Here is a 24,071-nt window from a genome sequence, read left to right on the forward strand (position 1 = left end):
TAATATATTTGATTTATTTTTTTGTAAAAAAAATTAAGTTAATAAAAAAATTAAATAAAAAAAGAAGTGGTCTCTTACTGGTTATATCCTTTATGAGTTCAGCGATAGACGTGTGATTTGCTAAAGATGCCCGCTCGGCTTGCATATGGGGTAGTTGAGAGACAAATTGTTTGATTTCCCCCACTGTTTTGGCATTGTGCCTTCCCTTCATGCAAAAAATAATAAGGAAAAAAAGGTTCAACAGATAGCAGAGAAAAATGCAAGTTACATGACATTTCAGATTAAACTGTATTTCTATAAACTCAATAACCGAAAATAGTGAGTTTGAGATCAGGAAAAAGACTGACATTGTTGATCAAAATATATAAATGGCATTTACTGTATAAAATATATATATCTCAAAAACATTCCTTTGATTTCAGTATTTAAGGGCTTCTACCCTACACACAACTGGCAATCACATGCGTAAAGCTCGGTGTGACGTGGCAGGCAAGTCTTGGCATGAGGTGGATAATGAGGCCTGGCTGTTAAACCATCAATTTCAGTGGGGCATTCAATCTCATTATCACCTTTTACAGACAAGTCTCTTGTTCGGGGTAAGTATTTAAACTGGATAATAGGACAAGATGGAATTAACCTGCCTCAAGTCACAGATATGGTCAATGAACCCAAAAAACAACAGTTTACTTTTTACATGAAATCTGTAACATTCATATAAATAACAGAATACACAAAATAAGTGGCATCAATTCTGAAGCTTTAGACAGCAAGTTGTCAAAAAAAAAATAAAATAAAAATGCACATATCCATGTCTCCATGTCCTAAACCTGTGAAACTGGAGGGAACCACAACTTGCGGCAGTGTGGGGTGGGGGTGGGGGGGTTAAGATAAAACAAAAACCAAAGAGGTAGAAGTAATAAGCGTTTTATTCGTACAAAATGGGATGAAATTTTCGAGTCTGAAATAATCATTACGGAGTGACTTTCAGCAAGCGCCGGAGAAAGGGTTTTTTTTTCTCCCCCACACCACCGCAAGTTGTGGTTCCCTCCAGTTCTACGACCACTCCAAGATTCCAGGCACGGACGGACACGGGCTGCTGATACCTACGCCCGCCCCCCCAGCGATTTTCAATGTTGTGCCCGGAGCGTAACACAACAAGGTGAGCAGTTCACTTGCACACTTACACACTCTTGTTAACATGAGATAAAGGCACAGGTTACACCGGTATACGTCCCTTTTTTTCCCCATATCAAGTTGCTAAATCTGTGAAAGTGACCTAGTATCTTTTTTCTTTTCTCTCACGAGCACAGTGCCCTCTGCTGACATCTCTGTCCATTTTAGGAACTGACCAGAGCAGCATATGTTTGCTATGGGGATTTTCTCCTACTCTGGACAGTTCCTAAAATGGACAGAGATGTCAGCAGAGAGCACTGTGCTCGTGAGGTCAGCAGAGAGCTCTGGGTTCCAAAAAGAAAAGATTTTCCTCTGTAGTATTCAGCAGCTAATAAGTATTGGAAGGATTCAGATTTTTTTTTAACTGCAGTAATTTACAAATCTGTTTAACTTTCTGGCACCAGTTGATTTAAAGAAAAAAAAAAAGAAAAAAAAAAAAAGTTTGCCACCGGAGTACCCCTTTAAATTGGTATATACAAATTGAAACCTAATAACCAAAAAAGGTGACCACCAACCCAAGTGTAGGAAAAAATAACACCATAAACATAAGGTGGGAATGCCATGGTGCTGCCATGGCTCGGGGAAACAACATTACCGGTGAGTAATTACCGGCTTTCCCCTTCGCCATGACAGCACCACCTGAGAGAATATCAGGGATACAACCTAGGGTGGGATGACAGACTGTAAGACTTTGTGTCCACAGGTAAGAGAAGAGGAACTACCCACATACCCCCTGTAGTGACGAAAGAAAGTATGTGGAGAAGACCACGTGGCAGCTACCCAGATCTGCACTATAGAAGCACCCCGCCTCTCAGCCCAAGATGAGGCCACAGACCTAGTAGAGTGGACTTTAAGACCAAGCAGAGGGTCTAATCCTAAAGCTGAATAGGCTAGAGAAATGCATTTTCTGATCCGTCTAGCTAAGGTATTTCTAGAAGCTTTGCTACCTTAATTTTTTCCTGGGAACTGAACAAACAAAGTTGAGGATTTCCTGAAATCTTTAGTTCTGTCTAGATATTGGAGGACACACTGTCTAACATCTAGGGAAAGCTCTCTGTCATTAGATGGTTGATCACAGAAGGAGGGCAGAACTAGATTTTGAGAAACATGACAAGTGTTAAAGCCCTTGGGCTATATTTGTGGGAGGGGCGGTCTACTATAAATACCCCCCCTCTCACCTCAATCAGGCCGTATGTGGCGTTGTGCAGTGTTTACACTGCAGTGAGTCCTTACGTTCCCCGGTGTGTTCCACGTGTATTTGCTCAGTGTGTACAGTTACAGTGCGCTTCGGCGATTAGTCAGGTAAGCGCCGTTTTGGCCCTGGTACCGCTTGTCTGTATTCGCACTGGCCGATGTGCCAGCTGCCTAAACCTGGGGGTCCCTGCCGCAGCATGCTATGTTATGCCCACATGTCCTTTTCCTTGTGTGCCTCACCCCGGTGTTCATGGTCTCCCCTGCTGCCGAGACCTCCGGTTGCGCACGGCAGCAGGGAGACACCCACGTGTTGCACACAGGGGCGGGCTCCCGGCGCGAACTTACTGGTTACGGGACCCCGGGTCATCCAGTGTGTCTTGCATGGGTGCAGCGTTTCGACTCCCCGGCGGGTCAGGAGCTGCCGGTATAGCATGGTGGTGGAGCGGAGATGCCGCTCAGCACTTGTGCACACCCGGCGGTCGCGCTCCTGGCTGGGGAGGCTGGAGGGTGCGTCTGGTTTCCTCTGTGGGGGGCGTGGCTTCAGGGGAGGGGTTAGGAACCTCACGCTGCGGCTCACGCCGAGTCGGGTTGAGGCTCAGGCAGCGCTGTGCATCATTACTTACTGTGGTGCCAGGCAGCTGCAGTGAGTGGTGTATGGATGCAGCGCTGAAATTACAACTTGTTCTGCTATGCACATGCTTATGGTGGCGACCTCTGCAGGACCCCATAGCAACAGTGTACATGTCCAATGTCTCAAACACATAAACAGTATAAGTTACTCTCATTCAGCCCGATTAACTCCTTATTGTCCAGGTGCTCCAGGCTGCAGTCACAGGCAGTACTGATGTTATATCCTCAGAGCACTGCCATAATTAAACTGATGGTTACATGTTTCAGAGTCAGTTAACCCTTCGTGCTCAGGGACCCCTGGGAAGCAGGTTGGGGCTCAGTTCTCACGGGCAACCCCACTGACTCCTTCTCTAAGCAACCAGGTTTTAGGGGTCTAAGGAGTTTGAGGCAAACATCAGGCTGTCACCTGGTCACATTGTAAACGTTACTGTCATGTTTGTTATGTTATAGTTTCCCGCGTGTCTACACCTGCTGTCCTTTGGATATACGGAAGGTGGGTTTTAATTGTTTTATTTTACTTAAATGTGTATGGTATTGGGTGGGTGGGTTCAGGACAGGTAGCACCTGCAATTTGGTAGCAGTTGCTAAAGTTAAGAAAAAAAAAAAAAAAAAAAAGAAGGGATGGGGTCACTGGCCAGATATATTGTTACTGACACGTCCTCAGAGCAATATTCACCAGTCCGACTGTACCGACTCATCTTCAGAGCGGTCTGGGGGTTCAGGGCATGATCACTTGTTACTGACTCATCTTCAGAACAAGGTGCCACAGCAGCTGACTACTGACTCGTCTTCAGAATAGTCTACTTACTTATAGAATACAAGCTTGTTACTGACACATCTTCAGGGCAATGTGTGTTATCTGACTATCTACTGACTCGTCTTCAGAGCAGTCTAGTACCGATTGATAGGACCATGTTGTTACTGACACGTCTTCAGAGCAACTCACTGGTCAGTTCCGAACTTCTCTCCCGAGTGGTTTTACATTGAAATTTTCAGTCATATTGTTACTGACACATCCTCAGAGCAAACGCACAACTCATGTCTGTCTACTGACTCGTCTTCAGAGCAGTCTAGTTACGGTTAGTTATGTTGTTGCTGATACATCTTCAGAGCAACGCACGTCTTGGACTGGTTACTGACTCTTCCTCAGAGCAAATAAAAAAAAAAAAAAAAAAAGGCTTTCAGGACAGGATGGACTCTATGGACAGGGCGCAGGCCGCGCAGGCTGTGGCAGCAGCCACGATACAGGCCCCTGCTCAGCAGGTCCCGGAGCCTTGTTTCCAGCTGGTACCAGTCGCGCCCGGTCCTCAGGTGGGCACCTCAGGTAGGATGCTGGAACCACCTCGAGTCAGCCAAGCTCATTACATAAGTCCTACCCTCAAGAAGGACATTTTGGAGGGTAGAGACGTCAACTTGGCGTCCTTGCTGATCGCCACCCATGACGTCACAGACCAGGGTCGTGTCATGTGGAGAACTTTCAGTAATGTTCAAAAGCAAGGACGCTAGACTTAAAACGGAAGCTAACGATTCCGGAATTTGTTATAGGATTTAGCATGTACCGCAATGTTATATGCACCATGAGGCCTGACAGGAGAGAGGAGCTGGACGCTTACCTGCTCAACGTCACCGATCTGGGCTACAGATATGGTGACACAGCATATTATGACTACCATAAGTTGTTTTCAGCCAAGGCAGCGGCCACCTTGGCTCAGTTTGCTTACGTGACGGACTGGTCTAGAGTGGACCCGGAAATCTTCTGTCAGCACTTTGCGGGCTTGAGGGAGTTACGGGTCAGTCCATTTCCCACATGGCGGCTTGGTGCGACCTCGACCCCAAGGAGGCCCCGGTGGGAAGGGGCGCTGGCACGTTGGCATGCATGGGCCCGAAGAGCATGCCGAGCAACGACAAGTTGGGGAGACCGGTCCGTTACCTAGGGCGAAATCAGAGTTGCAATAATTTCAACACCTCTACGTGTAATTACAATCAGTGTAGGCTCCTCCACGTGTGGTTCAACTGTTACCGAGCCCATCCGAGGGCGGTCCGCCCCCAGAGGTTCTCCCAGGCGTGACTAGGCGTGGTCCGTGTGTCGGCCCTGGGCAGGATTCTGGGGACACATCACAACTAAGGATGGGTGAAGTGGCTGTTGGACGGTTTCCGTCAAGGATTCCATACGGGTTTAATAGCCCTACCCCAGTCCACCTACGAGTGAGACAACCTCAGGTCCGCCTCCCACGACCCGGACACAGTGAAGGAACTGCTTCAGGCGTAGGTTAACAAGGGCTTCGTCATCGGGCCTCTCTCGTCACCTCCATTTGACGCTTGGAGGGTGAGCCCCATTGGCATTGTGGTCGTGAAGTTTAATAATAAAAGGAGTCTTATTTATGATATGTCGGTGCCTCATTCCTCCATAGTCCCCAGCCTCAACTCCCTAATTCCATCTGAGGAGTTTGGGATGAAGTACGCCTCCATATATCAGGCCATCCAGATAATCCTGCAGCTGGGCGCAGGGGTTTCCTTGTCCAAAATTGACATAGCAGATGCTTTTAAATTGTTGTCAGTGAAACAGGAACTATGGCAGTGGTACGGCATCAAGTGGATGGATAAGTATTACTTTGCGGTGAGGCTCACATTCGGGTCAAAGAGCAGCCCATGGCTCTTTGACCAACTGGCCATAGCCCTTCACTGGGCACTGGAGAAAGTGGTGGGTTGCAAACACATGTTGCACTACTTGGACAACAACTTCTTACTGTTTGAGCCACCAGGGGTTTGTCCATACCAGTTAAAGGAAGGACTGCAGCTTTTTGACAGACAGGGCATCCCTGTGTCAACCAACAAAATAGAGGGGCCGACTGGGTCACTCACGTTTTTAGGGGTAGTATTAGATGGAACCAAGATGGAGGCCAGGCTCCTCAAAAGAAATTAGACAGGATCAGAGCGGTGATTGGTAGGTTCACCCGTTCTCAAGTAACCACTAGGGTGGAGTTACAGAGCCTTCTGGGCATGCTGGCATTCGCGATGAGGATCATTTCTCAGGGGCGTTCGTTCGTGTCGTGGCTCCTGGCACTTTTGTCTGCGGGTCCTTGCCAGGACAGTGTCATTCACATCGGTCACGAGGCAGTGGAAGATTTAATCATGTGGCAGGAGTTCCTGGACTCCTCGAATGGAGTGTCCTTTTTTTCACGCCTATAGAAAAAGATTGCTCTCCTAGGGTATTCACGGACGCATCCTCATCGTTGGGGTTCGCGGCCATTTTCGGTAACCATTGGGTAGCCGATCAATGGCCAGTGCAGGTCAGTAGCATCCCCGGGTCAACGTGCTCTGCACTGTTCGAGATCTTTCCCATAGTGGTTGCAGCGCAGGTCTGGGGCGACAGCTGGTCTCGACAGTTGGTAACCTCCATTTGTGACAATTCTGCTACGGTGGAGATTCTAAACAAAGGGAGGTCCAGGTCCTCACAGGTCATGAGGTTCCTCAGGAGGCTAGTGCAGTTGTCGTTAGAGCACAACTTTCAGTTTACGGCCCAGTTCTTAGAAGGGTCGCATAATATAGCAGCTGACGCCCTGTCAAGAAATAAAATCAGTCTTTTCTTTCAGGTGGCACCAGACGCGGATTCCACGGGCACAGCGGTACCCCCGTTCCAGTCGCTGGTGCTGGGTTAAGCCAGTATAGATGGCTGGCAAACGAACTCATCACCAGTTCCCTCTCGGCCAGAACAATGTCCTGCTATCAGCTAGGTTGGGACACTTGCCAGAGGTTCCTCTCCACACATCCAGAGGAGAACACTGATTACATATCGTCACTACTTAGCTTTGTCGCTTTTTGCCACTCTGCTTCATCACTATCACACAGTACTGTCAAGAATTATTTGGCAGGTGTGCAGCATTTTATGTCCATGCAGCACCCCGGTAGGCCTTCTTTGTTTTCAGCACATCCCATTAAAGCCATTCTCAGAGGGATTAGTAATGTGGCCCCTGGCAGGGCGCTCACTCGTATTCCTGTCTCCAGTGAACTCTTCAGGGGTATGTCGGATATGCTGGACACGTCCCCATTTGGCTTACCCCTCAGTCTTACCATAAAGGCAGCCATGTATCTAGGGTTTTACGGGTTCTTGCGGCCCGGTGAGTTTACATGCTCTTCTACTTCAGGACAGGGGTTAAACAAGGGGAAGTTGACACGCAGGGGTAACAATCAGGTGCTCACACTCCTGTCCACTAAAACCTCAAAGCATGATGTCCAAGTGACATACTTCCCAGCATGCGTGGTGTCCAGTGTCGGTATTGGATAGTCTACAGTTAGCACACCAGCACGCACCTCACAACAGCCCACTACTCCCGGTCGGTAGCCTGCCGCTTTAAACAGCCGCTTTCGTCAAACATATACGCACTCTAGTGGCGGCATTGGGGCACGATCCAATAACTACATCGGGATATTCTTTCATCAAAGGGCAGGTGGAATTCGTTCTGCTTTGCTCGCTACATACCTGACCCTCATGTCGAGGTTGCCCAGGTCTTTACTTACTTGGCGTTGTAAACTGTTGAACAAATAAATAAAACACTTTCCCTAAATCATGTGTCTTTTGCCCTCTATAGGCGTGCCCACGCTTTCTGGTTTTGGCACACCACAGACCGATAGGTTAGGTTGCTAGAACAAGGTTGGTAAGAAAGTTTCCATCTAAGCCACGACCACAAGTGTTAAAGCTCTTGGGCTATATTTGTGGGAGGGGCTGTCTCCTATAAATACCCCCCCTCTCACCTCAATCAGGGCATATGTGGCGTTGTGCGTAACCCACCCAAGCCCTCCTTTATCAAAGACATTCCATGGGGCATGCCCTCTATAGGCGTGCCCACGCTTTACGGTTTTGGCACACCACAGACCGATAGGTTAGGTTGCTAGAACAATATTGGTAAGTACGTTTCCATCTAAGCCACGACCACAAGTAGAGACTACTTTAGGGAGATAAGCAGGATCTGGGTAAAACACTATACTATCCTCTAGGATTTTAGTGTAAGGTTCTATGCTGGAAAGAGGAGACAGATCCCCTACTCTCCTGGCCGAAGTGACTGCAACCATTAAGACCGTTTTTAAAAGGAATAGTGTCGATTGATTCGAAAGGTTCTGACAAAAAAGCTCTCAGAACCAGGGACAATTCCCAAGAAGGGGCCCTAGGAAAATTATGCACAGAGAGTCTATTGACTGTTTTAAAGAATCTGACTATCCATGAATGATCTGCAATTTTTTCATTATAAAGGGCACCTAAAGCTGAAACCTGGACTTTTAACGTTGCAAGCTTTAACCCCTTCTCTAAGCCAGCCTGCAAAAAATCTAATATTCTGGGAATATTGGGAATAGATTTTTCAGAAAAAGATTCTTCTAGGAAAGACAAAAAAAACTAAAAACTGATCTTAAAATAGATTTTGTAGGTACTTGGCTTCTTACTAGCCTGGAGGGTAGTGATGACAGTCAGAAACACCCTTACTTTTCAATACAATCCTTTCAAAGGCCAAGCCGTCCGGTGGAGGTTCTTTATGAAAAGGATGAGAAACTGGGGCTTGCATCAGAAAGTCTTGCGTTTCTGGAAGGACCCACGGATCCGATTGTGCCAGTTTCCTTAGAGAGGAAAACCAGGCCCTGCGTGGCCAAAAGGGAGCTAGTAGAATTACTCTGGCCTTGTCCATCCTGATCTCCGGATTACTCTGGGAATTAGCTGTAGTGGGGGGAAGTCATATGCCAAGTCCCAATTCCATGTTTGAGTTAAGGCGTCCACTGCCCAGGGATTTAATGAACAAAACTTCTTTACCTGACGGTTTTCTCTTGTTGCGAAGAGATCCATTTGTGGAGTACCCCAGAGATTACATATCTTTCTGAAGATCTGGGGATCCAAAGTCCCTTCTCCCTGGCAAAGTTTGTGTCTGCTGAGAAAATCTGCTTTTGTATTTAAGGACCCTTTTAGATGTACTGCGGACAAAGAATGAAGATTGATTTCTGCAAACCATAAAAATCTGGGTACAGATATGCATTAGGGATTCTCTTCTTGTTGTTCCATCTGTCTATAACCGCAACCGTGGTAGAGTTGGCCGAGAAGACCTTAACATTGCTTTGATAACAGATGCTGAGCCTGTAATAGGCTGTGATAGACAGCTGACAGTTCTTTTGCATTTGACGATAGAGATTTTTCTTGAACTTCCCAGGGACCTTGAAGATTTAGATTTTCTATGTGAGCCCCCCAACCCCAGGGGCTGGCATCTGTGGTCAGGATCCTTGGATCTTTTGTTAAAAGGGTATTCCAGGCCAAAACTTTTTTTATATATATATATATACTGGCTCTGGATTTATTAGCTTCTGAAGTTTAGTTGCTGTTTTCTGTCTAACTGCTTTCTGATGACTCACGTCCCGGGAGCTGTCCAGCTCCTATGGGGATATTCTCCCATCATGCACAGCTCCCGGGACGTGACATCATCATTGAGCAGTTAGACAGAAAACTTCAGAAGCTAATAACTATTGGAAGGATTAAGATTTTTTAATAGAAGTAATTTACAAATCTGTTTAACTTTCCGGAGCCAGTTGATATATAAAAAAAAAAGTTTTTGCCTGGAATACCCCTTTAACCAGTCCAGACCTTTTGCAAGATTTGATTATATTAGCCACCATTGAAGCGAATCTTGAGCCTCAAGATAAACAAACTTTTCTGTCTAGATAGTTTACCGTGCCATCCCGACAGGCTAGGAGATTCAACTGTAGCGGCCTTGAAATTCTACTGAGAAATTCTAGAGAAAGACAGTTTTTTTCATAGTGTTTAAGACCCAGGAGCTGTTTGAAATTGCTCCCACTCTGAAAATAACTTTCTCAGCCTGCCACTGACTCGAACTAAACAGTCACTGCTGACCCGGTTTTTTAGCTGTAGAGGACAGCTGGTTAAACAGGTATCCTTTAGATTTCTTGGGAAATCGACCATCTGGAGGATTCTCCAGATTTGTGGGTCTGACCTCTGGTTTTCCCATGGGAAAAATAGGATCTATGAGGTCTGAAGGGAGGGGGAGTAGGGAAATTTTTCTTCCTGTCACTGGCCTTCTATAAGATTTCTGATGGAAGGGGACCAAACAGAAGATAGCCCTCACAAGGCAGGGCACATAGCTTATTCTGGGCACTAACCTCCCCTGACCAATTTTTTAACCAGAGGGCCCTACGACCAGAGTTGGATATTGCCACAGATCTGGCAGACAGCCTTAAAGCATCAGAAAAGGCGTCTGCCAAAAATGCTGCAGATTTTTTAATTAATGGGACAGAAGACAACAATTGCTCATGAGGGACATTATTTTGAATGTCCATAGACAACTGGTCAAACCAGATTAGCATAGATCTAGCTACCCAGGAGGCTGCGAGATTAGGTTTAAAGCAAGCCGTAGAAGCTTCCTATGCACGCTTCAAAAAGGAATCAGATTTTTTGTTCATAGGATCCTTTAGAAGCCCAAGATCTTCCATTGGAAGTGCTCCTTTCATAGATAGATATAGAGGCATCAATTTTCAGAACCTACTCCCAGGAAACTAGATCTGTGTCAAACGGGTATTTGCTCTTTGGTTTAAAAAAAAAAAAAAAAAAAAAATAATAATTTCTATACGGATTACCACATTCTTTCTTAATTAGAGAAGTAATTATTCTATGTACTGGAAACACCCTTCACTTTTTTTGGCTCCAAACCCTCAAACATGATATCCTGTACAGATTTGACCCGTTTGGGGTCCTCAATATTCATGGTATGTCTTATGCTTTTGACAAGGCTATCAGTGTCCTCTGCTAGAAAAAAAAAAAAAGGTCTCCCAGACATAGAATCTTCCGCAGATAAGGACTCGTCAACTGATTCCGCAGATCCCAGGATAATTCCCTCTTCTGAGCCTGTACTGCGCGAAGCATCACCCACAGGAGCGTCAGGAGCAGTCACAGAAATGGGTGCAGAGGTATTCATAGATTTTAAAGAATTCTGAACTCTTATCTCCTGCATTGAAGATAGCAGAGATGGCACCCCAGTAGAAAAAAAAAAAACTTTACAACTACACAGGAAGAATAAGTCTGTGTCATATCCCTGTGGCAGCTTAGTCCCTTTTTTTTTGTAGATTTTTAGTAACATCACCCTACAAAAAACAGAAACAAACCAGACTAAGCATATGAATTCCAAAAGGAGGGAATAGGTACAGAGGACGGGGTCTTTGTTAGAGCTCATGATGAGATGAGTCTTCCACTTGCCAACACTTCTTAGCTGGCTAGGACCACGAAGAGATCGCTGCTTTGCACAGAGGCCTCCTAAATACTATTCAGGAGACACTTCCGTACCGCTGTGCCGGTGTCTGACGTCAGATCCGGGTCCCGATCACCTGACCCCTCCAATGTCAGATCCTCCAAGCAGCGTCAAGGCCCTGTGTCCCTCCATCAAACAGGATGTAGCGAGGTGCACATGCGGAGGAACAGGAAATACCAGCTGCTCCTCCGCTTTCTGTTCCAGCCTGACGAGCATGCGCCGGCAACCAGAGCTCCCTACCTGAAAGCCGCATCCGGAACTACTAAGTAGCCGCAGACTCCGCAACCTCACCACACTGGGGGAGGTATGCAGGGGAAAGGAGGAACACCGAAACTACGGGGAATTACACTCACACCCCAGATTCTTCCACTACCTGAGACAGGGATTCCTGCTGAGTCAGGCTTCCATAGGGACAGGAAACACACTGATTCTGGAGAGGAGGTCTCTTCTTTTTATTCTCAGGTTTCCTGTGCCTAGGGGCAGAGTTACTCTCTCAGATGGTGCTGTCATGGCGAAGGGGAAACAATTAGTTTTCAGGGCAATGCTGAATTATCACACTAACATATCTGTACACCACATTATGGGGGAGATTTATCAAAACCTGTGCAAAGGAAAAGTTACTCAGTTGCCCATAGCAACCAGATCGCTTCTTTCATTTTGCCCAGGCCTTGTTAAAAATGAAAGAAGCAAGCTGATTTGTTGCTATGGGCAACTGGGCAACTTTTCTTCTGGACAGGTTTTGATAAATCTCCCCCTATGTGTCTTAGTACGTACCTCCAACATGTTTAAAGGCTTAGCACAACTACTTTTGGACTTTCAACAACCCATTTGAACTTAAGGTGACCACTAAGTTTGAGTCTGCAATGTTTATTTCTTCATTCTCTTTTACAACCTACTCTACCTTCACCCAAATAACACTTTGTTTGTTTTGGCATGTCCTTTATTAATCCATTTATTTATGTACAAAGAAAAGTCAGTAATTGCTTTTTTTTTTTTTTTTTTTTTAAATAATCTGTTTTCCATGCAAAAATATCTGAAAGACTGAAGATGCAGACAAAAACTGAGAGGCAACATGACCTAATACATGCTGGATGTGGCTTGGGTGTCCAGGATGCTGCTGCCTTTACTACCTCCCATGTATTAACACCACTTTATTCCTGTACTGCTTTCTCTTCCTACAGCCCACGATGGATCTTCTCCCTCTGTACAGACATGCTGACATGATACTGAAGAGCGTGAGAGATCTCTCCCCATGCAGATTCTGACTTGGATTCTCTCCTCTCTAGCTATACTGTTGCTGCCTTTGTGTGTTAAATCCACTCCATCTCTGGCAGATTCTATCTAGAGTTCTTTCCACACTCTAAACAACCTGGGCGATTTCTTCCCTTGCAGACCCTGGTTCTTCTTCACTCTCTAAAAGGTGTCCCTGTTGAGTCTTCCCCTTTTCACCTATAACTATTTCCCTGAGTGAAGGGAGAGGAAGAGAATAGACAGCAGTTGATATTAGTAAGCAAAAACAAAAAACACACACACACACACACACACACACACACACACACTGCTATATAGCTGCAGAATCAGCTATGTACAAGATATATGGGCATATGCTATGGGCATATGCTTCTACTCTGGACAGTTCCTAAAATGGACAGAGGTGTCAGCAGAGAGCACCGTGGACAGAAAAAAAAAAAAAAAAAAAAAAAAAAGGAACCTCTCTCTCTGTAGTATAAAGCAGCTAATAAGTACTGGAAGGATAAAGGTTTTTAAATAGAAGTAAATTTACAAATCTGTTTATCTTTATGGAACCAGTTGATTGAAAAAGAAAAAAAAAATATATATATAATAATAATAATAATAATAATTTTCCACCAGAGTACCCCTTTAGGGTATGTTCACGCTACGGACAATGAACGGAATCTCTGCTCGCAGAATTCCGCGAGCGGAGATTCCATTCTGGTGGCCACTGCAATACTTCGGTGGTAGGACCGCACGGCACTTCGCCGTCATCATTGATGGCTATGCAGTGTTCGTGGACTTCCGCGCAAAGAATGAACATGTCCTTTCTTTGCGCGGAACAATTTCAGCGGTGGAATTGTCCGCCGCTGAAATTCCGCAGTGTGAACAGGTCTCGCAGAAGACCCATTCACACTGATGTTTATGTTTACAGCACGTAATTCCTTTCGCGGCATTCCGCTCACGGAATTCCGCGGGAATTACGTAGTGTGAACATACCATTAAGGTTGCCCGGAGTCAGACCACCACAAACTGGTTCTATCCCAAACAACCTTATTAATCTTTTATTTAAAGAATACATTGCTAGTTTTTGGGTCAGAAACTAGTGCTACTTTACCTCAAAAGCTGCAGATATAATTTTGGCCTTCTTACTCAGTACTGAGCCGACAGCGTTGAAGTTTTTGTCCCTGATCTCAGCATATAACTCCTCAGCAGAGTTCAGCAGCAGCTTCTTTTGTTCTGTAGGTAGCTCTTTCCCACCCTCACCCTGTTTCTTGGGAGCAAACTTTTCTGGGGGAAGTTTAACATTGCCTGTTGTGATTACATAAAGGAGGGATGTTAAAAATATCTTTCTATAATGTAATACACAACTAAGCTGATGTATATTTATAGGCTTCCTGTTCTGTATTCCAAGAATAGATCAGTCCTTTCTACTGTTAAGTTAAAAATTACAATAAGAATTAATAAGGCTAACTTCTACCTACATCAAAGCAGACGGTCATAAATTTGGGGAAATTTTGAGCAATTCACTGAAAATATATCTATGACTTTCTACAGTGTAATCTTCACAAAATTATCAATCCACACTTACTATTTTGAATCCCGTAGACTTCATCGATAAGTCCTTCATAAGTGAGCTGAGTTGCAAGTGGTGTTAGCAAGTCAACATTACGATCCAACAACAAAAGGGTGTCAAACACTGGAGTTATCTGGTTATTGCTTCTGCCCAGCTCTCGCTTCATCCTGATCATCATATTGGCAACATGCTAGAAGCAAATCCAAAAAGTTATCTAAATAATATTGACTGAAGTATTAACATTTCAGATAGTAAGTGTTTTTTTTTAAACAGACAGACATTAGAAGAGGGTAATCTTACCATTCTAGGTCAACATTTGGCAATCTTATAACCAAGCATGCATGCTGCTGCTCCGTTCACTTTTGTTTTCAAGGAGATAAGCCACAACCTGAGCTGTCTGGCAGCGGCTTACCATGTTACCATGAATGTGTATGGGAAAGACAGCCGTTTGAGATATACAGTGGGATAAAAAGTATTTAGCCAGCCACCAATTGTGCAAGACCTCCCACTTAAAAAGATGAGAGGCCCGTAATTGTCATCATAGGTATACCTCAACTATGAGAGACATAATGAGAAAAGAAAAAAAATCCATATGAGTAAGGCTGTTTTTTCCGGCTGAAACGCGTAACCTTGTGTCCTGTGGCTTGATTTTGACATAAATTCGATTTTATTTGCACGTTACCCTGTGCTGGATCTTCCATTTTTCTCTACATTACCGTGGTGCTGGTTCACACAGTTCTGTGCGGCAGGGGTTTGGCTTGCAAGGTGAGCTGGATATCCTTCATTTCTTTATAAAATCACATTGTATGATTTTTAAAGAATTTATTTACAAATGATTGTGGAAAATAAGTATTCGGTCACCTACAAACAAGCAAGATTTCTGGCTCTCACAGACCTGTAACTTCTTCTTTAAGAGTCTCCTCTGTCCTCCACTCGGTACCTGTATTAATGGCAACTGTTTAACTTGTTATCAGTATAAAAGACACCTGTCCACAACCTCAAACAGTCACACTCCAAACACCACTATGGCCAAGACCAAAGAGCGGCCGAAGGACAGCAGAAACAAAATCTTAGGCCTGTATTAGGCTGGAAAGACTGAATCTGCAATGGGCAAGCAGCTTAATGTGAAGAAATCAACTGTGGGAGCAATTACTAGAAAATGGAAGACATACAAGACCACTGATCATCTCACTTGATATGGGGCTCCATGCAAGTTCTCACCCCATGGTGTCAAAATGATCACAATAACAGTGAGCAAAAATTCCAGAACCCAACGGGGAGACCTAGTGAATGACCTGCAGAGAGCTGGGACCAAAGTAACAAAGGCTACCATCAATAACCCACTACGCCGCCAGGGACTCAAATCATGCAGGACCAGACGTGTCTCCATGCTTAAGCCAGTACATGCCCGGGACCGTCTGAAGTGTGCTAGAGAGCATTTGGATGATCCAGAAAAGTATTGGGAGAAGGTCATATGGTCAGATGAAACCAAAGTAGAACTTTTTGGTAAAAACTCAACTCGTCGGGTTTGGAGGAGAAAGAATGTTGAGTTGCATCCAAAGAACACAATACCTATTGTGAAGCATGGGGGTGGAAACATCATGCTTTGTGGCTGTTATTATGCAAAAGGAACCAGGACGACTGATCCTTGTAAAAGGAAAGAATGAATGGGGCCATGTTTCATGAGATTTTGAATGAAAACCTCCTTCCAGAAGCAAGAGCATTGAAGATGAAACGTGGCTGGGTCTTTCAGCATGACAATGATCCCAAAACACACCATCCAGGCAACGAAGGAGTGGCTTCAAAAGAAGCATTTCAAGGTCCTGGAGTGGCCTAGCCAATCTCTAGATCTACACCCCATAGAAAACCTTTGGAGGGAGTTGAGTCTGTATTTCCCAGTGACAGCCCCAAAACATCTCTGCTCTAGAGGAGATCTGCATGGAGGAATGGGCCAAAATACCAGCAACAGTGTGTGAAACCTTGTGAAGACTTACAGAAAATGTTTGACCTCTGTCAACAAAGGGTATATAACAAAGTATTGAGATGAACTTTTGTTATTGACAAATACTTATTCTCCACCATAATTTTCAAATAAATTCTTTAAAAGTCAGACTGTGATTTTATGGATTTTTCCCCCCTCATTATGTCCCCCCCCCCCCCCCCCCACTGTAAGCATCTAGCCAACAAATTAAGTGTATGGAAAACTTAGAGGTCTGACTGCTAAGACTCCCTCCTATTACAAGAAAATGCTCAGCCCCAACTACATTCCGGGACTTTTTTTTCCCCTCTATTGATGGCGTTTCAACATGAGATTACCGGGGTGCAGATAACTGGCATCCACCAAACATCTGTTTGCTAGAGCCACAGTGTACACATATACAGTAAAGATAGATTGAAACAAACGGCTCCATACACTGTGTAGTGGCCATGCTGGGTTATTGCAGTTTAAGTCTTCCTTAAGTGCTTCAGATGTCATCAAGCTTTTCACCTTTATCTACTGAAAACCATCAGTTTTCCCAAGTTATCGGCTCTTACTGTCAGATTTGTTTTTTTTAAACATAAAAAACTTCCAGACAGTCTGGTGTGGAAGCACGGGAGAGGAGTATTTTTTATGTCCTTCCCTTCCCTGCCCGCGGTCCGAAATCCCCTTTAAAAATCTGTCTATCCATCTACCTATTCAGTTATCTTTCACCTGTGGCTCTCCAGCTATTGCAAGACTACAACTCCCATGCTGGGATTTGTAGTCATACAGTAGCTTATCTACACCATCTATCTACCTAGACACAGTCTATGGAGTGCTGGAGGCATAAGCTGGGTGCTGCTAACTCCTTACGGCTATACCTGTTGTTCCCTACAGGCCTACATACACTTTAATGGATATATTGCCCGTCCGCTTTCACAGCTGGTCAAAAAACTGTACAGACACAGTCCTCTGATCCAGCTTGTAATGCTGTCCAGAATCACATTTGAAGGGAAGAACAGCACATTCAAATGAAGTGTCAGTTTCCCTTGAACATCATAACCAGCACGCCGGAAAAAAAAAAAAAAAAAAAGAATTGGAGGATGTATATATGTGGACAAGCCCTAACCCAGCATGGCCACTACACAAAACAGAAAAGCAAATAACCCCTGTTTATACAGGTAAGGACCATCATCGCTTACCCTTGCACACTCTCCTTTCCCACAAATCTGAGGAATAGTCCCATACAAGGCCTGCAAAGTGGTGAGCCCCTTAGCTGCATGATAAAGTGTTGTCTGATCATTCTCCAAGTAGCACTCCTGTAAAAGAAAAAACAAGAAGTATTAGAGTAATTCATTTTAAGATAAGTCCAAGTCTAACTGGATGACAGAACTGGGCCTTTTTTCATACAGCTGTAGTGATCCAGATTTTAGCATGCCATTATAAATGTAATAAACAAGAGGCAAATCTTTCAACCAGCTTTGCATGGCGGGCTTCAGGTCTTAAAGCCTAACCGACATCCTCAAATCAGCCGTGCCTGTAAATTGTTTACTCTAAGGCTGGGTTCACATTATGAAATCTCCAAGATTCATTACAGATATTCTGAAAGCACCGAGTGCTGACTGAATCCGTTAGAGCTAGGACTGTGTGGACATTGCCAGTCCCTATAGACCGCACAGTGTTCTGCCGAAAGAATGACTTTATGAGCTGATTCTTTCAGTGGCGGAAAGCTCCCAGCCCAAGTGAGGCAGGAGATATCAGGGCATAAAGAACAAATCTTTGGTCCCGGATTGATAATGTTGGCCAGAATCACACATTCATCTACGTAAGTAGAGCTGTAATAACAGTACCTTAAAAGCATTTTCTGATTCCATAGACAACAGATCTCCATCAAAAGGGATCAGGTTTAGGCGGTATTCCTCACGATAATAAAACGTGCCAAGAACACCCAGATCCTTAAGTCTCTGCTCACACAGCAGGCTAAGACGAGGCACAAATAAGATATGGAAATCCCGCTGCATAAATCGTCCCTTATCTTCTCTATGAAAAGAAAAATGCATGTGTTCATGAAACAGGGATATCATTATGACAGATACATTCTTCACAAATTGTAGCACTTGGAAAGTAAAGAAAACTGAAATGTTAAAATGACTGCATAGAAGATTGCCATGTTTTACATGTCTGTAGTTTCTAAAAATATTCCCATAGACAGAGTACATGGGAAAGTATTTCTAATGTTTTAGTTCTACCATCAATTTTCCTAAATACTAAAATGTGTGTTTTTCTCGAAATTATTGTCCTTTCATATTTGTTTAAATCTGAATGTAAACTAGGAGCCAGATTTTTCTGAACTTACAGCTCTTCTATTCAGCCTTGCAAGGTCTTCGCTGTATATCTTATAGTGCCGGCAGGGGTGTCTCTGGCCTTGACCTTGTTTCAGTGTATGTTTTGAGCTTCAAGCCTTACCAGGGCTTAGTCCTGGATAGTCCTGGTAATGCATGTGACAGTGTCATCGTATAAGTCGTATGCCAGTACAGGGTTTTGGCCATCTAATACTGGTGCTCCTCAACCTGCTCCTACATTATATCCAGTGCAGGGTCCTAGTAAATACTGAGTGCTCCTCATCCTGCTCCTACATTATATCCAGTGCAGGGTCCTAGTAAATACTGAGTGCTCCTCATCCTGCTTCTATATTATATCCTACATTTTATAAAGCATTGGTACGGCCTCACCTGGAATATGCTGTTCAGTTTTGGGCACCTGTCCATAAAAGGGACACTGCGGAGTTGGAAAGGGTGCAGAGACACGCGACTAAACTAATATGGGGCATGGAACATCTTAGCTATGAGGAGCGATTAAAGGAGTTACAATTGTTTAGTCTTGAGAAGAGACGTTTAAGGGGGGATATGATAAACGTATATAAGTATATAAATGGCCCATACAAAAAATATGGAGAAAAACTGTTCCAGGTTAAACCCCCCCAAAGGACGAGGGGGCACTCCCTCCGTCTGGAGAAGAAAAAGTTTAGTCTCAAGGGGCGACACACCTTCTTTACCGTGAGGACTGTGAATTTATGGAACGGTCTACCTCAGGAACTGGTCACAGCAGGAACAATTAACAGCTTTAAAACAGGATTAGATACATTCATGGAACAAAATAACATTAATGCTTATGAAGAAATATAAAATCCCATCCCTTCCCCAATATCACGCCACACCCCTACCCCTTAATTCCCTGGTTGAACTTGATGGACATATGTCTTTTTTCGACCGTACTAACTATGTAACTATGTAACTATATATCCAGTGCAGGGTCCTAGTAAATACTGAGTGCTCCTCATCCTGCTTCTACATTATATCCAGTGCAGGGTCCTGGTGAATACTGAGTGCACCTCATCCTGCTTCTACATTATATCCAGTGCAGGGTCCTGGTAAATAGTGAGTGCTCCTCATCCTGCTTCTACATTATATCCAGTGCAGGGTCCTAGTAAATACTGAGTGCTCCTCATCCTGCTTCTACATTATATCCAGTGCAGGGTCCTAGTAAATACTGAGTGCTCCTCATCCTGCTTCTACATTATATCCAGTGCAGGGTCCTGGTGAATACTGAGTGCTCCTCATCCTGCTTCTACATTATATCCAGTGCAGGGTCCTGCTGAAAAAAAAAATGTATTAATGTGCATAAAGAAGCCAAGGAAAGATGGAAAAATCCCAAAAGGCATCAAATTACAGATTAGACATTCTTATAATAGGTCAACAAAAGTTAGATTTTATTTCCATCATTTACACTTTCAAAATAACAGAACACAAAAAAATGGTGTCTGCAAAAGTTTGGGCACCCTGCAGAGTTAATATCTTGTACTGCCCCCTTTGGTAAGCATCACAGCTTGTAAATGCTTTTTGTAGCCAGCCAAGAGTCTTTCAATTCTTGTTTGAGGTATCTTTGCCCATTCTTCCTTACAAAAGTCTTCCAGTTCCTTGATATTTCTGGGCTGTGTGTCACGCACTGCTCTTTTAAGGTCTATCTATAGATTTTCAATTACGTTGAGGTCATGAGATTGTGAAGGCCATGGCAAAACCTTCAGTTTACGCCTCTTGATGTAATCCCCCGTGGATTTCGAGGTATGTTTAGGATCATTATCCATTTGTAGAAGCCATCCTCTCTTTAACTTCAGCTTTTTCACAGATGGTATCAAGTTAGCATCCAAAATTTGCTGAAATTTTATTGAATCCATTTTTCCTTCTACTTGTGAGATGTTCCCTGTGCCACTGGCTGCAATACAACACCAAAGCATGATTGATCCACCCCATGCTTAACAGTTGGACAGAGGTTCTTTTCATGAAATTCGGTTCCCCTTCTTCTCCAAACGTACCTTTGCTCATTCTGGCCAAAAAGTTAAATTTTAACCTCATCGGTCCACAGAACTTGTTTCCAAACTGCATCAGGCTTGTCTATATGTTCATTTGCAAAGTTCAAACACTGATTTTTGTACTGAGGACGTAGAAGAAGAGGTTTTCTTCTGATGACTCTTCCATGAAGACCATATTTGTACAAGTATCTCTTTATAGTGGAATAGTGTACCACAACTCCAGTGTGCATCAATGTGGGTTTTGAATTGTTTTTCTCACAATACTGCGAGCTCTTCTGTCTGATATTTTTCTTGGTCTTCCAGATCTTGTTTTAACTTCCACAGTTCCTGATGACTGCCATTTCTTAATTACATTCCCAACAGAGGATATTGACATCTGAAAACGTTTTGCTATCTTCTAGCCTTCTCCAGCTTTGTGAGCATCAACTATTTTCAGTTTCAGATTTCTAGACAACTGCTTAGAAGAACCCATGGTGCTGATTGTTTGGGCAAGGTCAGATGAGTCTGGGCCTTTAAAACCTTTAAGATTGACATCACCTGGTCTTCCCAGATAATGACTGAGAACAATCCATGACACTGGCAGGTCTCAGCTTTGCAAAGGGGGCAGTGCATGCTATAAATTCTGCAGGGTGCCCAAGCTTTTGCCGACGCCATTTTTTTTCTGTTACTTTGAAAGTGTAAATGATGGAAATAAAATCTAACTTTTGTTGACATATTATAAGAATGTCTAATCTGTAATGTGATACCTTTTGGAGATTTTTCCCATCTTTCCTTGGCTTCTGTATGCACATTACTACAAATTTTTACCTGGGGTGCCCAAACTTTTGATCCCCACTGTATGAGGGACCAGTATTGTGATATTGTCTCGGTGAATACGGAGTGCTCCTCATCCTGCTTCTATGGTATACGGCATTATATATGTTGCCAGTATATAAATAAGATTGCATTATTAATTATATTGCACACCTGGCAGCAGGTCTGTTTTAATATTTAGGAAGGCTCTGCTCTGGAGGCCTCTGTATGCTCGTCTGAAAAAAGCAAAAAAGAGGGAAGACCGGCGGAAAGGCGCCTAGTGTGATACTGTTGATGATAGGTGTGGGGGGGGGGGGGGGGGGGGGGGGGGGGGTTAGTCGAAGAGTAGGTAATGGATGCTCACCTTGAGCGAGCAAAAAACTCGCATGTAGACCCACAGTGGGGTTAGTGGTATAGATGATAGTCCACCGGATGCAGCTGCTAAGCCCAGGGTACAGGACAGGATAACACGCTTCGGGGACAGCGCCCCCTTCTTCACTGATCTGAAGGGGGCGCTGTCCCCGGAAACGCGTTATCCTGTCTGTATCCCTGCTTGCTATGATTCTGCACCAATAAAGAAGCTATACCTTGCAAAATATTTCTGCCTCGGGCTTCTTATCTTCATCTTACCAGGACAACAGCAGCGCCCTTTGAAAGGGTCCTCGCTACTGCATATCTGTATGCTCGTAACGTGTTTCCTACATGGACTTTTCTGGTGTTCTGTGTTCTTGTCAGGCCTCACTGGCCTGAATTATTTAGGCCAGGGGTCGGCAACCCCCGGCAGGCGTTCCACTCATGGCACGCGGGGTGCTTTTGGGTGGCACGCGGGGCTCCGGCTCGAGATGCGCTTGCTCCGATAATGGGGATCCGGGACACTTGTGTGATGGTGGGGATGGGTGCAAGTGATGATGGGATGGGGGGGGGGGGTGGGTGGAATATTTAAATGTGAAGGAGAACTGGCTACTTCCCTACCTGGCTACCTACACAATGATAGGGGTGCGAGTGATGATGGTGTGGGGGGGGGGGTGCAAGTGATGATGAGGGGAAAGGGGGGTGCAAGTGATGATGGGGGGTGCAAGTGACGGGGAGGAAGGAGGGTGCAGGTGACGGGGAGAGGGCTGCTGATTTGGATATGAAGGAGCACTGGCTACTTCCCTACCTACACAATAACCTGCCTGGCTACCTGCCTTATTAATTTCCTGGCTACATATCCACCTACTTATCCACCTGGCTACCTACCTAGCAACCTAATTACCTAACTACCTACCCAGGAACCTACCTACATACATAGCTACCCATTTACCTACCTATGAACTTGCCTCCATATCTACTTACCTACCTGCATAGCTACCTACCTTACTACTCACCAAAGTATAAAGTGCAGAATTCAGTGCAGTTTATTCCATTTCAAACAGTGTTACAGAGCAGGCTATGTTTCGTCACCTCTCATGCTTGACAAAGGCGAAGACAGGTGGCTGAAATGTAGCCTGCTCTATAACGCTGTTTGGAATGGAATAAACTCCATCGATCTGGCACTTCTGGGACCGCACTGGAAAAATGCAGAAACTAAGAGGTTTGTCTTGCAGATGCTGCAGTGATGGATGTTGGCTGGAAGAAGTCGTCATGGTGGTCTGAGCCAGAAGGAGAACAGAAGGAAAGAGGATGACGCCGACCGTAAAAGATGTAAATTGTGAGTCAGTTAATGTAACTATGTATATTATTGCACAACACAACTGGATCTGATCTTGGTGTCTGTATTATGTAAAGGGGGGAGGGTCTGTATTGTGGCAGGGTCTGATTCTGGGGGGTCTGTCTATGGTGGGTGGTGATTCTGGGGTCTGTAGTATGGTGGGGGACTGATTCTGGGTCTGTATTATGGTGGGGTCTGATTCTGTGGTCTTTATTATGGTGGGTGGTGATTCTTGGGTCTGTATTTTGGTGGGTGGTGATTCTGGGGTCTGTATTTTGGTGGGTGGTGATTCTGGGGTCTGTATTTTGGTGGGTGGTGATTTGGGGGTCTGTATTATGGTCCGGATTGATTCTGGGGTCTGTATTATATAGGTCTGAGTTAAAATGTTTTTTCTCACTGTAAGGTCCTTGCAGCAAGAACAATATATAGGGACAATTCTGTAAAAACCCACCTTGTGACAAGCCCACACCCCCACAAAAAGCCACACCCAGCGACTTTGAAAAAAAATTTGGGCACAGCACTACCAAAAGGTTGGCTACGCCTGATTTAGGCGCTGTTTTACTATAATACCCGACACATGCATATGTTATGCTCTATGTTACTATAATATTTGTCACGTGTATTATGTCATACTTTGTGTCATCCTGCTGTTGGTGGATCCAGGATTAGAATCTTGTTGACCACTATTTGCACTGCATTCTGATTTATGGCAGATGAAGTATCCGTTATTTACCTGTTGTCAGCCATTCAGTCTGCATTGAGCCTATAGTGTTTTGTGAATACAGACTATTGCTCCCTGTTGTCAGACATATAGTCTGCATAAATTATATGCAGACTATGTGGCTGACAACAGGAGCAATAGCCTGTATTCACAAGCACTACTTGTTCTATGGTATGGATCATGTAGTGCTTGTGAATACAAGCCATTGCTTTGTTAGCTATATAGACTGCATAGAGACTGTAGGGCTTGTGGATACAAGCTATTGCTCCCTGTTATCAGCCAGTTTATGTTACAAGTAGTGCAGAAGCCTTCCCTGTGCTCATGATTACTGCTCGTTGCCATCTATGGTGACCCCAGACTGAAAAAATATAAATCCACCTAATAGATCACATTTTCTACAGACATTAGTTTTCCTTCAATCATTGTGATCGTTTGTGTAAAG

At 44.4% G+C, this 24,071-nt stretch overlaps 1 protein-coding gene across 10 annotated transcripts in view; it reads right to left on the reverse strand.

Moving 5' to 3' along the window:
* The window catches only part of LOC130284660 (vacuolar protein sorting-associated protein 33A), a 253,616-nt gene that overhangs the window by 6,223 nt on the left and 223,322 nt on the right, over positions 1-24,071 (reverse strand). For all 10 annotated transcript variants that reach the window (XM_056535248.1, XM_056535228.1, XM_056535237.1 and 7 more), the window contains 5 exons: positions 17,908-18,097; positions 17,260-17,376; positions 14,113-14,287; positions 13,639-13,832; positions 79-205 (listed from right to left, as the gene is read on the reverse strand). In XM_056535248.1, the coding sequence (XP_056391223.1) occupies positions 79-205; positions 13,639-13,832; positions 14,113-14,287; positions 17,260-17,376; positions 17,908-18,097 (803 nt within the window). The remainder of the gene's footprint in view (positions 1-78; positions 206-13,638; positions 13,833-14,112; positions 14,288-17,259; positions 17,377-17,907; positions 18,098-24,071) is intronic.

This window comes from Hyla sarda, chromosome 1 (assembly GCF_029499605.1).
Source record: "Hyla sarda isolate aHylSar1 chromosome 1, aHylSar1.hap1, whole genome shotgun sequence".
Lineage (NCBI taxonomy): Eukaryota > Metazoa > Chordata > Amphibia > Anura > Hylidae > Hyla > Hyla sarda.